Source organism: Perognathus longimembris, chromosome 3 (genome assembly GCF_023159225.1).
Source record: "Perognathus longimembris pacificus isolate PPM17 chromosome 3, ASM2315922v1, whole genome shotgun sequence".
Taxonomy (NCBI): Eukaryota; Metazoa; Chordata; class Mammalia; order Rodentia; family Heteromyidae; genus Perognathus; species Perognathus longimembris.
The window spans coordinates 53,386,590-53,399,911 of record NC_063163.1 but is presented as its reverse complement, the minus strand read 5'-3'; the positions used below and the strand labels follow the sequence as shown (position 1 = coordinate 53,399,911).

Sequence of the window (13,322 nt, the reverse complement as noted above, 5' to 3'; positions counted from 1 at the left end):
TAGAGGTAGAGTGCTTGCCTAGCATGCATAAAGCCCTGGGTTCACTTCCTCAGCACCACATAAACAGAAAAAGCTGGAAGTGGCGCTGTGGCTCAAGTGGTAGAGTGCTAACCTTGAGCAAAAAGAAGCCAGGGACAGTGTTCAGGCCCTGAGTCCAAGTCCCAGGACTGGCAAAAAAAAATCCTTATCTAATTCATTCTTTTACATTATTATTATTATTTGCCAACTCAGGGCCTGGGCACGGTCCCTGAGCTTTTTCTTTTGTTCAAGGCTAACACTCTACTGCTTGAACCACAGCACCACTTCTGGCCTTTTCTGTGTATGTGGTACTGAGCAATCAAACCCAGGGCTTCATGCATGCTAGGTAAGCACGAAACCACTAAGCCAAATCTCTAGCCCTCTTTTACATTATTTCTCATATCCATAACTTACTTCTTTTTTGTTGTTTGTTTGCTTTTCAGTACTGGAGCTTGAACTCGGGACCTCACAATTACAACACATATATTCTGCTGCTTGTGCTAACCTCCTACCCTTTCGCATTGCTTATTTTCAAGACAGAGTATCAACTCATGCCCAGGCTGGCCTTGACTGCAATCCTGCTACTTGTGCTTCCTGTGTCACTAGAAATGACAATGTGCTCTACCGCACCCAGCCACTGTGCATCCCACAGATCTGGGATAATAGGTATATGCTACCATACCTCACCATGGGTACAGATCAAGATTTTGCAAAGATAGAGCTTTGCAAACTTTTATATCTGGCTGGCCTCAAACCTCAATCTCCCCAATCCTTACTTCCATATAAATAAAATTACTGGCTTTGGTTTTGTTCTTTATTCAAGAGCCATGCAGATAGCTAAACTGTCACCTCTTAGAAAATATCTAACTTTGCCTTTCATTAGCAAATCTGTCCATCAAATTTCAGTGAGAGACCACAGTGTGCTCGGCCAGGAGCTGAGCATAGTAAAGTTCCTGGTCAAACAACTTAGGTCTCATAAAACTGACAGTCTACTTTTTAAAACCTTATACAGAAAAGAGAGCCAAAGTACAGGGCAAAGAATGCTGGAGAGGCGTTAGTTCAGATAGCAGAGCAAGCCCCACTGAGCTCCCTTTCATCATATCTGTAAAACATGTAGAAAAAAGAACACTGAAACTCAGTACTTAAGCCTCAGCAGGACCACTACTGACTGTGAAAAGTGAGTGGAAGAACATCTGTCTGAAACAACTGTGATGAGGTAGAACCACTGTGCATGTTATGGGAACCCCATCTCACAATCCACGTGAGCTCGGACCTGATGTCCTCAGCTATGAAATAAAAATCATCTCCCGTATGAGATTATTATGAACACCCAATAAACCTGCCAAGTATATAGGGAGAGCCAAGTATACAGGGAGAGCCAAGTATATAGGGAGCACGCTGTAACAGAGGCTAGCTTTTCCTTCATCATGTCTCCAGGTTTCTCCGGTTCTTACCTTGATAAAAAGATAGCCTTCTCCCTAAGCCAATACATGATCCCATAGAGACTTGCAAAGGAACAATAAGAAACTAGACTAACTTTTTAAAAATTTTTTATTAATTTTATAATTTTTTGTTTATGTGGTGCCAAGGCATCAAACTCAGGGCCTCATGCATGCTAGGCAAGCACTCTACCATGAAGCCACATTCCCATTCCTAGACTAGTCATTTTTAGCATACTATTTCCTCAATCCCAGTGGTCCTACATATATCTTTAGATAACTTGGAATGATTTTAAAAATTAATTTCTTATTAGGTGCATCTATACTCCAAGTAGTCCTAGAAAAGTACCAGAAGATTTCAATAAAACTGTGAAAAGAGACTTAAATAATAAATATCCTATTATGTAAGCATAGTTACATACAAACTTGGGAATTGGGAAATGACAGATCTCTCAAATGCATCATAATCAGGATAAATATGAGTACTTATTTAAAATTATAAATCTCATCCTCTCCCATTGCCCCCATTGGTACATACCAACAAAAATAAGTGGGTTTTTTGGTAATATTTTCTTAATTAGAAGAATCACACCTTATTCATAATGACAACAAATAAAATGAAAACTTCCTTACCTGGATTTCTTATATCCAGGTTAACTTAGCTCCCTTAAAAGAGCCTCTAAATGTTTTTTAATTATACAACATATCAAACCCACCATCATTTTGTCACCAGCACCACCTCCCCTGTCCCCAGACTATCCTCTTCCTTTTATGTAGAAGACAAATCTCTGGCTTAGAAATAGAAAGGGAATTGAGCCCTAGGACCCTTATCAAGGTGTTTAACCTTTCAGAGCTTCAAGAACATGTTGGGAGGGGCTGGGAATATGGCCTAGTGGCAAGAGAGCTTGCCTCGTATACATGAAGCCCTGGGTTCGATTCCCCAGCACCACATACATAGAAAATGGCCAGAAGTGGCACTGTGGCTCAAGTGGCATAGTGCTAGCCTTGAGCAAAAAGAAGCCAGGGACAGTGCTCAGGCCCTGAGTCCAAGGCCCAGGACTGGAAAAAAAAAAAAAAAAAAGAACATGTTGGGAGCTTCTGGATATATTTGAGAAAATATTCTTCCTTGTTCATTTCTTCACCCACTTTACTTCCTCTCATCATTCCCACACCTGCAGTACTATACATCCCCAAGTAACAAGGTCTTCCATTGTTCCCACAGCTCCAGGAGCATGGCGATGGCCAGTGTTGGGCATAGCTGGGCAACGTCCCCAGATATGGCCTTCTAGTAAGTTATTACAAGCCCACAAGGCCCTGTACATTCCTGGTCATTGTAAAATACGAATAGCATTATAGTTGTCACTCATCCCATCCTCCAGAGAGAGGTATTGCCAGGACTCTCATCAGTGAGGAGATTTAGGACCTGTCTTAGGAAATTCATGAAAAATACCCCCCAAAAAATCCTACAAAAACCAACTTGTAGTTATTTTTCAAGTAAACAAAAATGACTAAAGATCTGAGATGTCACCTACCCTGCTACTCTATTTTGATGTGCAAAGACTGGAATATTTCAAACTTTCTATTTTAATCGTGCTTTTATTTATGAAAGCTGTGGTCTCATAAGTAACAACATTATGGTCCAGGTCTGCCGGCTAGGAGCTCTGCAGGACAGAGTATATTTTGGGTTTGAGCTATGCACTAGTTAAATAAACTAACTGGTCCCCTGTGCTCACTGCTTCTGGATTTTACTATGTCTAAAGTATACTTTTCTCCCCATCTGTTCACCATTGTGTCATCCTTTCATATCCCAAGAAAGCTCTAGTATCAAGAAACAAGGAACTGGTGTTTCTCTTGATGGGAAATTCTACACTACCAGAGATGTGAAAACAGGACAGCTGCCAGCAGGCCTCCTTTGCACCTAACTGAATCCATGTTTCGAGGCATTGGTGCTGGTCCTAAAAGGAAGCAGAGTATTGCAAGGGATATACGAGATCATGGCAGCCACACTTGGCTTTGAGTGATAGGTGATTACAACATGGATGAACTTTGAGGACATTGTGCTAGGCGAGATAAGCCATTCATAGGAAGCAGAGGTGTAGCTCAAATGGTAGAGCCCAATGAGAGCTCAAGGCCCTGAGTTCAAGCCCCAGTAATGGCACAGATAAAGAAATAAACCAGTCAAAAAGGACTAGTAGAGGATGGCCCACTTACAGGAAGTACTGAGAATAGGCAAAGACATTCAACAGCCAGTAGCTGGGAGGCTTCCAGAGGTGAGACATACAGCATTGCTGACTAATGGGCATAGAGCTTGTGTCTGGGATGATTAAAAAAAAGTTTGAAATGTAAAACAGTGATAGCTGCACATCAGAATATAATTAATGCCACTGAACTGTGCACTTTCAAAGGTAAAAATGCACTAGAGGTGTGGCTCTAGTAGTAGAGTTACTGCCTTCATAAAAAGGTAAAATGACAATGCCCAAAATGACATTTGGAGACACAGGACACACACACAGAGACAGACAGACAGACAGATAGACACACACACACACACACACACACACACACACACACACACACACACCTACGTATTGGAAAGCACTGAGATCTTCTATAGGTCTTTCACTAAGGAAGGGACTGGTGAGTTTGTCAGCTTCTATAGATAGTTCTGGACCCTATACTGACTTTCTTTCTTTCTTCCTTCCTCTTTTTTTTTTTTTTTGTTGGTCATGGGGCTTGAACTCTGGGCCTGGGTGCTGTCCCATCTCAAGGCTAAAGCTCTACCATTGAACCACAGCACCACTTCTGGTTTTCCTGGTAGTTAATTGGAGAGAAGGGTCTCACAGTATTTCCTACCTGGGCAATTCTCAGATCTCAGCTTTCTGAGTAGCTAGGATTACAGGCATGAGCCACTAGTACTTGGCTCATTCTGTATTTTTAAAGCCTTACGTGAAGTTCTGACTCAGAAACACAGCACCTGGCTTCTGTCCAGCTCTTAATGCTCTCCATAATCTGGCCCTATGCTTCCTCAGGCAGAACCCTCACTGCTACCACCCCTCCCCTTCATCAAGCCCAGCAGAACATCCAGCTCTTCTTTCCTACCTTCACCCCCTCCCCTTCCTCAAGGCCAATGCAACAAGAAAGAGACTGTCTCATCAGCTTTAATACTCTAGGGCTGGGAATATGGCCTAGTGGCAAGAGTGCTTGCCTCATATACATGAAGCCCTGGGTTCGATTCCCCAGCACCACATATACAGAAAATGTCCAGAAGTGGCACTGTGGCTCAAGTGGCAGAGTGCTAGCCTTGAGCAAAAAGAAGCCAGGAACAGTGCTCAGGCCCTGGGTCCAAGCCCCAGGACTGGCAAAAATAATAATCATAAAAATGTAAAAAAGGGGCTGGGGATATGGCCTAGTGGCAAGAGTACTTGCCTCTTATACACGAGGCCCTGGGTTTAATTCCCCAGCACCACATATACAGAAAACGGCCAGAAGTGGCGCTGTGGCTCAAGTGGCAGAGTGCTAGCCTTGAGCAAAAAGAAGCCAGGGACAGTGCTCAGGCCCTGGGTCCAAGCCCCAGGACTGGCAAAAATAATAATAATAAAAATGTAAAAAAGGGGCTGGGGATATGGCCTAGTGGCAAGAGTACTTGCCTCTTATACACGAGGCCCTGGGTTCAATTCCCCAGCACCACATATACAGAAAACGGCCAGAAGTGGCGCTGTGGCTCAAGTGGCAGAGTGCTAGCCTTGAGCAAAAAGAAGCCAGGGACAGTGCTCAGGCCCTAAGTCCAAGCCCCAGGACTGGCAAAAAAAAAAAAAAAAAAAAAAAAGTAAAAAAATTAAAAAATACTCTATACAGATTCCTTTGGCCTTGAACATTACAAGCTGCTATTCCCTACTGGACCTGCCTCACCTACAGAAGGGTGCTGATTACTGATAACCCTGATTAGTCTTGTATAGGCTTCCATTAGCCATATCTAGTATATGCCTCACTAAACAAGTGCTAATAATTACTGACTGAACACTGCTACTGTTGATTAGTGACTAATAATAAACAATAATTGGTACCTGTGTAGCACAAACATCCCAAAGTGCTTAATCAACACAAAATCAAAAGCCCTGCATTTATTTGCTTTATGTTTGTTTGTTTGTTTTTGCCAGTCCTGGGGCTTGAACGCTCTGCCACTTGAGCCACAATGTCACCTCTGACTTTTGCTGTTAATGTAGTACTGAGGAATCGAACCCAGGGCTTCATGCATGGTAGGCAAGCACTCTACCACTAAGCCACATTCTGAGACCAGAATGTGAAATTCTTTTTTTTTTTTTTTTTTTTTTGCCAGTCCTGGGGCTTGAACTCAGAGCCTGGGCACTGTCCCTAAGCTTCTTTTGCTCAAGGCTAGAACTCTACCACTTGAGCCACAGTGCCACTTCCAGCTTTTTTCTACGTATGTGGTACTGAGAAATAGGACCCAGGGCTCATGTATGCTAAGCAAGCACTCAACCACTAAGCCACATTCCCAACCCCCTGTGTTTATTGTAGTATCAAAAATACTTGAAACAAACATATTAGTGGGATATTAACTCCAATAAAAGAAAAGAGAATCTGAGGTATTAAAAAAATAAAGTGACTTATGTTAGTTTATATGGTAACTAGTGCAATTAATAAGACAAATACAATAATTTAAATTCCAATTAAGAATTAACTGAGGAAAACTTTTTCTTAGGGAAAATGACATTTATTTAGTAATAAAAGCTTTGTCATACAATCTTGGTCTATATAGCCAAGTCATTAGGTAAAACTGTTTAGTTAAAAGTATCTTACTTTTCCCTTTTAAAAGGTATCAAGTAATGTATATTTGTTGTTGAAAATTGGAAAATAAATTGGGGGGAGTCTATGTTTAAAGTCAAGAACTAATAAGTATCTATCTTCTCACACATTTTTCTGTAAGTCTATGCAGATCTCTTTTGGCAGAAAATGGTGTGTGTGTGTGTGTGTGTGTGTGTGTGTGTGTGTGTGTGTGTTTGGAAAAACAGGCTTTATAACTGAAAGGATAGAAGAATGCACTTATAGTTGAACCATACATCTATGTCAATGGCTGCATTACTTTTAAGCCAGTCTTCTATTTCTGAATATTTAAGTTGGCTCACATTTTTTCTATTACACAAAATAATGATGAAAATTCCTGTATCTTCATGTATTTGTCCAATTATTTCCTTAGGATGAATCCCTGGAAGTAGACTTTTACAGATCAATGGTAACAAGCTATTTTGTTTTATTTGTTTATTTTTGCCAGTCCTGGGCCTTGAACTCAGAGCCTGGGCACTGTCCCTGGCTTCTTCTTGCTCAAGGCTAGCACTCTACCACTTGAGCCACAGTGCCACTTCTGGCCATTTTCTATATATGTGGTGTTGGGGAATTGAACCTAGGGCTTCATGTATAAGAGGCAAGCTCTCTTGCCACTAGGCCATATTCCCAGCCCCAAGTAACAAGCTATTTTAAAAACAACATTTAAGTAGAGACAATAAAAGTAATGTTTTCAGTTGGTTGTTTTCTGGTTTGGTTTTGTTTTTTCTTGTTTGTTTGTTTTTGGTCACGAGGCTTCAATTCAGGGCCTGGTGCTATCCCTGAGCTTTTTCTGGCTCTGACCTAGAGCTCTACCACCTGGAGCCACAGCGACACTTTCCATTTTCTGGTGATTAAGGAGATAAGAGTCTCATAAGAGCCAGATTTGCTGGCTATGAACCACAAAACTCACATCTCAGCTTCTTGAGGAGCTAAGATTACAGGCATGAGCTACCAGCACCCAGCTTAAAACTAATTAATGTTTTCATACTTGGATGTGCTCTACATTTTTAAACCAGATAAACCTCAATTGTTTTTTAAAATGAGTATAAGGAATTTAAATATCTTCCACACCCCAGCCACTTCAAGCTATAGAAGGTATAGAAATCTAACACTGATTTGAAAGAGAAGACATAATCCTAATTTCAAATATTTTATTAGTTCTTTAATCAAATGAGAAATATAGATGAAACAAAAAAGGATGCATCCAACATTGGTTAAAAATTGATCCTCCAAGTTTTAAAGAAAAATACTTTATTAGTTTGATTTAAGAGATACATGTTCATTATAGAAATTTCTTAAAACATTTAGAGAAAATGTGAATTTCCCAGAATCCAACAGATACATAATAACTTTATGCTTTTACTATTTCCTATACACATGCATTTGTATAAAAAATGACTATGCATAGTCATTTTCCTCCCACTCTATCACAAGTAAGGTGGGAAGGCAGCTCCTACAGATGACACACCTGTGACACATCCCCATTCATCCTTGCTCTAGCTTCTATCATGCTGAGCTGGGGCCTAATGCTTTGCTTACTCCTCAGACTTCCTATAAACGCAAACCAGGCCAATGCTCCTCAGCCTCAGTATTGCCAGTGCCCAGCACAAAGGGAGACTCAAAGTCAACACTAGCTGTCTTCACTTCTTGCCAGCCTTCTTTCCAGCCACAAGGAGGGCAAAAAGCTTAATAACTCAAGCAGTAACCAATACCTCAAAAAATGGAGAGATAGATTAAAGTCCCTCTCACAATAGATTTTGGAGGCAGAAAAAGCTGATACTCTCACTGAATAGAAGATTGAAGCACTGTGTTGAGTCAACAGCATAGCCAGTGAGCTGAAGAGCTTGGATATGAAGCCAGAAGTTGAATCCAAGGTCAGTGCTCTTTACCTAGTTGTTGTTTTTTTTTTTTTTGTCAGTTCTTGGGCTTGAACTCAGGACCTGGGTGAGGTCCCTGAACTCTTTTGCTCAAGGCTAGCACTCTACTACTTTGAGCCACAGCTCCACTTTCAGTTTTTGAATGGTTAATGGAGAGAAGAGTCTCATGGGGACTTTCCTACCTAGGCTGGCTTCAAACTGCAATCCTCAGATCTCAGCCTCCAGAGTAGCTAGGAATACAGGCTTGCGTCATGGTTGCCCTGCTCAACCTAGACATTTTTAAGACTGACAAGTGGAAATGTAGGGTAGGAAGGATCTTTCATAAGTCCTCTCTCCTCTTTGTGACATACAAGAAGCATAAGGCCTAGGGAAGCTAGGTGATTGCTCAGAGTCGCCACCCAGTTAGCAATGGAGGTCTAAGGCCCCCTCTTCAGCTTCCAGGGCCGCTTCTCACTCTAGCCACCCCTACAACGATTAGCTAGTCTCTTATGCCAGGTCTGCTGCTTGGTTAAACAACAACCAGGAATTAAAATGCTGAAAGTGTAGAAAACTAGAGCCAGGGAAGACCTTAATGACTACTCAAGCTAGCCCACTTTTGCTTTACAGATAAGGTTCATCAACCTATTCCACACTACACACCTTCCACTAATAACTGCTTCCTGTCCCCATATGGTTAGAAACAAAACCTGGCCCAAAATGTTTACTTCCTCCTTTGACACCCAGTGTGTGATAGATCACTGATCAGCAAAACGAAAGTGAAATGAAACAGGATTTGACATGCAGACACTACTTGGTTGATAACAGATGTGCCCCACCATGGCTGTGTCACCAAATAGCCAAGTTCTGCTACGTTCCAAGGAGGCTGCCCTCTCTACATCCATCTTCCATCTCCCGGACTCAGGAGAGGTCATACTGATGTGTGTGACTCAGAAAAGGGAACTCGTGGCCATCCACAGTCACGAACCCTTGGAATCTGCAAATATAATGTTATTCTTTGGCAAAAGGCCTCTCCTCCACAAAACAATCTGAATCCTAATTAAAACCTGCCTCACACTAGGGGGGTCTGCCAGAGCTCCCTCACTTCCACATCTTCCTCCTCCTAAGGTCATCACTACTGGGCACCATGGAAACCAGCTAGGGCCTGTAGACCACCTCCATTCTTCAGCAGTTGCCAGGAGAGTTAGGGACCGCTTCCGCTATTGAGTACCTAATGTGTGCACAGCAGGACAGGATAAGGCCCCAGTGGGCCTTTACAAATCTCACAGAAGCATAAACAAAACCATGTGCAAAAACTAAGTGCAGTCACAGAGCTGTAAACATGAAGCCAAGGAGCGGAGAAGAGGATGAGGTACTGGAGGATGAGGCAGCTGCAGGCAGTAAGGTAACAGCTGAATTTGGAAAGACTAGCAGCATCAGTTGGGTAAAGGGAGACGCTGGGCAAGCCAGGCAGGCAGGCTAGCGTCAGCCCTGGCCAGCAGAAACAGCTTGGTTTACAGGAGATCAACAGTCCAACGTTGCTGGAACGTCAAGTGCAAGGCAGGGAGTGGTGGGCGTTCAGGCTGGAGCGGTGGGCCTAGCAAGGCGGCAGCGGGCAAGGAGCCCGCACAACTCTCGCTGACCTGGTACGGGGAGAGCAGCTGGCTTACGCAATTCCCAAGTAAACGAATTTGGGCGACCATGGCAGTGACGATCGCTGGTGGCGCCGCCAGCCCCCTCCCCCGTGCACCTGTGCGCCTTCGCAGCTGCTAAAGCAAACGCAGTACCCCCCCCCCCCCCATTACCGATTTCCAAAGCGGGTCACAAGCACCCCCGGCCACAGACAGCGCAGCCCCGGCTCCCAGTCTCCCCAGCCCGCCCGGCACCAGGCTGAGGTTAAAAACGCCTGTTGACGCACGCACTGTGGCAGCTGCCTGCGCGCCGGCGGGCGAGCAGGTTTTCTCTGCAATCGCCACCGAGTTTTCCCAAAGAAGAGTCCCTCTGCGGGCCTCCCGACCCGAGCGAGACTAGGGAGGCCGGGGGTGGCGGAGGCTGCCCGGATGACACTAGGCCGGTCACGGCGGCGGGGAAGCGGCCAGTGCCATCTGGGGCTTGCGCAAGGCGCGGTGCCGAGCTCCATTCTCCCGGGGAAGCCGACCAGACGAGCCCCGCTGCCCGGGGCGCCGGGGAGCGGGAGGACGTGGGGTCCCCGCACGGCCGAGGATCGGGCTGGGCCCCAGGGTCTGGGGCCCGGGGCAAGGTGGGGCGGGCGCCCGGGGCAGGGGTACGAGCGGCACCCGGGAGCGCTGTGGGCAGGGGCGCACTGGGCCGGGAGCTCCGTGGCCCGAGCCGCGCGCCCGGAGCCCAGGCCGCTGTCATTACCTGGCCAGTGTGGTTTTCCCCGAGCCCGGGAGGCCGCGCAGGAGGTAGAGGTGTTTCCTAAAGCTGTGGCGACGCGGAGGTGTCCCCCGTGGGGACGGCCGAGGCGGCGGCGGCGGCGGCGGCTGCTGCTGCTGCTGTTGCTGCTGCTGCTGGAGGCTCAGCCTCCCGAAGGATTCAAGGAAACTGTCCTCCATGGGGAGGGGGCTGACTGCCTGGGCCTGGGTTCTCTTTCCAGAAGTCACGGTCTTGGCCAAAGCTGTTGTTTTTGTGACTCTCCGGCCATGTGATAGATGGAGGGGCGGCGCTCGGAGCCCAGCCCCTCCTTCCCACCCGCCAGATCCGCGCCGCGTGGGAGGGGGCGTCCCTACCTGGATGTCTGGGGACGCGGGGAGACTGACAGCCCCGAGAACGCGGCTGACGCAGCCCCCAGCTCTTCCGGCCGCCTCCCACGGTCTCCCCAGTGTCCTTCACTCGGGACGGTAGGGGGTCTGTCTGGTGGGACGCAGGACGTTTTCCTGCCACTACAGTGGAACCCAAATACACACATTAAAATACACACTGGAGTTTGAAACACTTTGCTGCCTCACCTCGGACTGACCTAGACCCTAAAAGTGAAATGATTTTCGTTAACGATTAAAGAATATGCCCAGCGTCTTCAACAGTAAAATTGAAAGCCATGGTCCCCACCCCCCAACCCGGCCCCCAGTTTACGTGCACCAACATCTGGCTGGTGTCTTGAGGGTGGAAACTGACCCATCCAGGGCCCATATCTCCACTTTTGTTTAATCTTGTCCTCTGCCAGAAATATTCTTAGAAAGCTTGTTGCCTCTGTTACTTTTTCTTCCCCTCCCCTGCCCCCTCCTCAAAAAAACACACTTTTTAAAGATCAGATGGGTTCATGCGCAGTGTCATAGGGCTAAGCTCAGGTAACCACGAAAAGAGGCAGCTTCTCTGGGAATTGTGGCTGATCTCCTGTAAAGTGTCAGTGTCTACTAGAATCATTTCTAGGCTCCAGGAGCTGGTGAGAGCCAGCGGCTGATTACTGCCACGACTCTCCAGTATTTCACAACAGGATGATTTGTTTGCTATATTCAGAAGAAACAATGATAAAAATATCCATCCTAGAAAGCCGGGAATATAAGGTGGCTTTGGGTACAATAATTGCTGTGACATAAATAAATTTTGCTTCTGACACCTAAGGCATGAAAATGGATTGTGGGGAGAAAGAGTGATTTCCTCTTAATACAAAATCCAGAGTCTACAATCAGCTCTAGGAAGGAGCCCCTCCCTCCAAATAGGGAGAGGCTCTGCCCTGCTACTTTTTCCTTCCCCTTGGGACCAGCAGCCCTTTGAGTTGGAGAAGTAAGGAAGGGAAGAATGAGCCATAATCTCCTCCCAGGTGGAGATGTACACTTTGATTCTTCATAGCACTGCTAAGAAATGATGCAATCTCAAAGAGTTTTCCACATAGTAGAGGGAAGGCATAAGGAAAAGCAAACACAAAAATCATAACAGTGTGACACAATCTAGGTAACTCTAATATTGTGGAGGGGGTGTTTCTGGGTCTCTGTGGTTATGGGGATCAAATCCAAACTGGTCAAGCACCCTACCCCCACTGATCTACATCCCCACCCCCCATACCTCACTCTTTTTGCTGTCACACTTTGCAAAAGGCAAGGACTGCATCTTTTTCTTCCACAGCAACTAACTCTTTTGCTGTTTTGTACCAAAATGTCTAGTCAAATTGGAATAAGATTTGAAGAGAGTCCCTGGTCAAGATGGAGCAACCAATCCTGTTTCTCTAATGTTCCATTGTGGATATAAGGAAAGACAATTAAAGGTGTGGGATGATTGCAGGCAGCTGTCCATTCTGGAACCCAAGTACAAGTCTGAATTGTCAATCAGCTGGCATCTAAAAGTACAGTATAAAGGTACTTCAGACTAGTCGCTGTCCATACCATACCCATTGTAAAATTTTTTAATGCTGTCGTAAGGTACAGCTATGATTCTATGGCTTCTACTGTGTTCCCTAAAAAGCCATAAATGTGGGCTGGGACTGTGGGTTAGCGGTAGAGTGCTTGCCTAGTAACGCACGAAGCTCTGGGTTTGATTCCCCCACACCACATAAACAGGAAAAGCTAGAAGTGGTGCTGTGGCTCAAGTGGTAGAGTACTAGCCTTGAGCAAAAAGAAGCCAGGGACAGCACTCAGGCCCTGAGTCCAAGCCCCAGCACTGGCAAAAAAAAAAAGAAAGAAAGAAAGAAAAAGCCATAAATGTTTTGCTGCTGAAAGTAGCAAGAATTTTCCATATGTCAAAGTCTCCTTCTTAGCTATCTATCCTCCTGAAACCCTCACTTTGCCATCCTAGTTCTTCCTTCAAGCTCTTCCAGAAACCCAAAGGAGGATGTAGGAAGAAGATAGAGGTTAAGGGAAAGAAAATAAGAAGCAATACAGACTATGTCAGTCCCACCCCAGACCGAAGAGAAGGTGGATTCACAAGGGTTCCAGCAGCTGCAGAGGAAATGGACCCTGCAGGTCAAGTCTGTCCAGAAGCAGATGAACTAGAAATTGTATAAAGTGAAGGTATGGGAACCATTGAACTATTTAAAATAAAGTTTAAATTTCTAATAACAATGACAGATAATCGAACTATTATTCACTTCCTTTTTGAAACCATAGTAAAGCATAAAGTTTGTTTGAGGCTTTCTTTGGAGTCAATGATACTATTTTTGTTTCAAACATAATCGAGGGGGGTGGAACATAGCAACAGAATTTTGAAAATTAGAGAG

General features: G+C 45.1%; 1 protein-coding gene across 4 annotated transcripts in view; it reads right to left on the bottom strand.

The window, feature by feature from the left end:
* The window catches only part of N4bp2l1 (NEDD4 binding protein 2 like 1), a 34,205-nt gene extending 21,637 nt beyond the window's left edge, over positions 1 to 12,568 (bottom strand). For all 4 annotated transcript variants that reach the window (XR_007210356.1, XM_048341544.1, XM_048341546.1 and 1 more), the window contains exon 1: positions 10,535 to 12,568. Coding sequence is in view for 3 of the 4 variants with exons in the window: in XM_048341544.1 (XP_048197501.1) it covers positions 10,535 to 10,728 (194 nt within the window). In the remaining variant the exon portion in view is untranslated. The remainder of the gene's footprint in view (positions 1 to 10,534) is intronic.
* Positions 12,569 to 13,322: the final 754 nt, after the last annotated feature.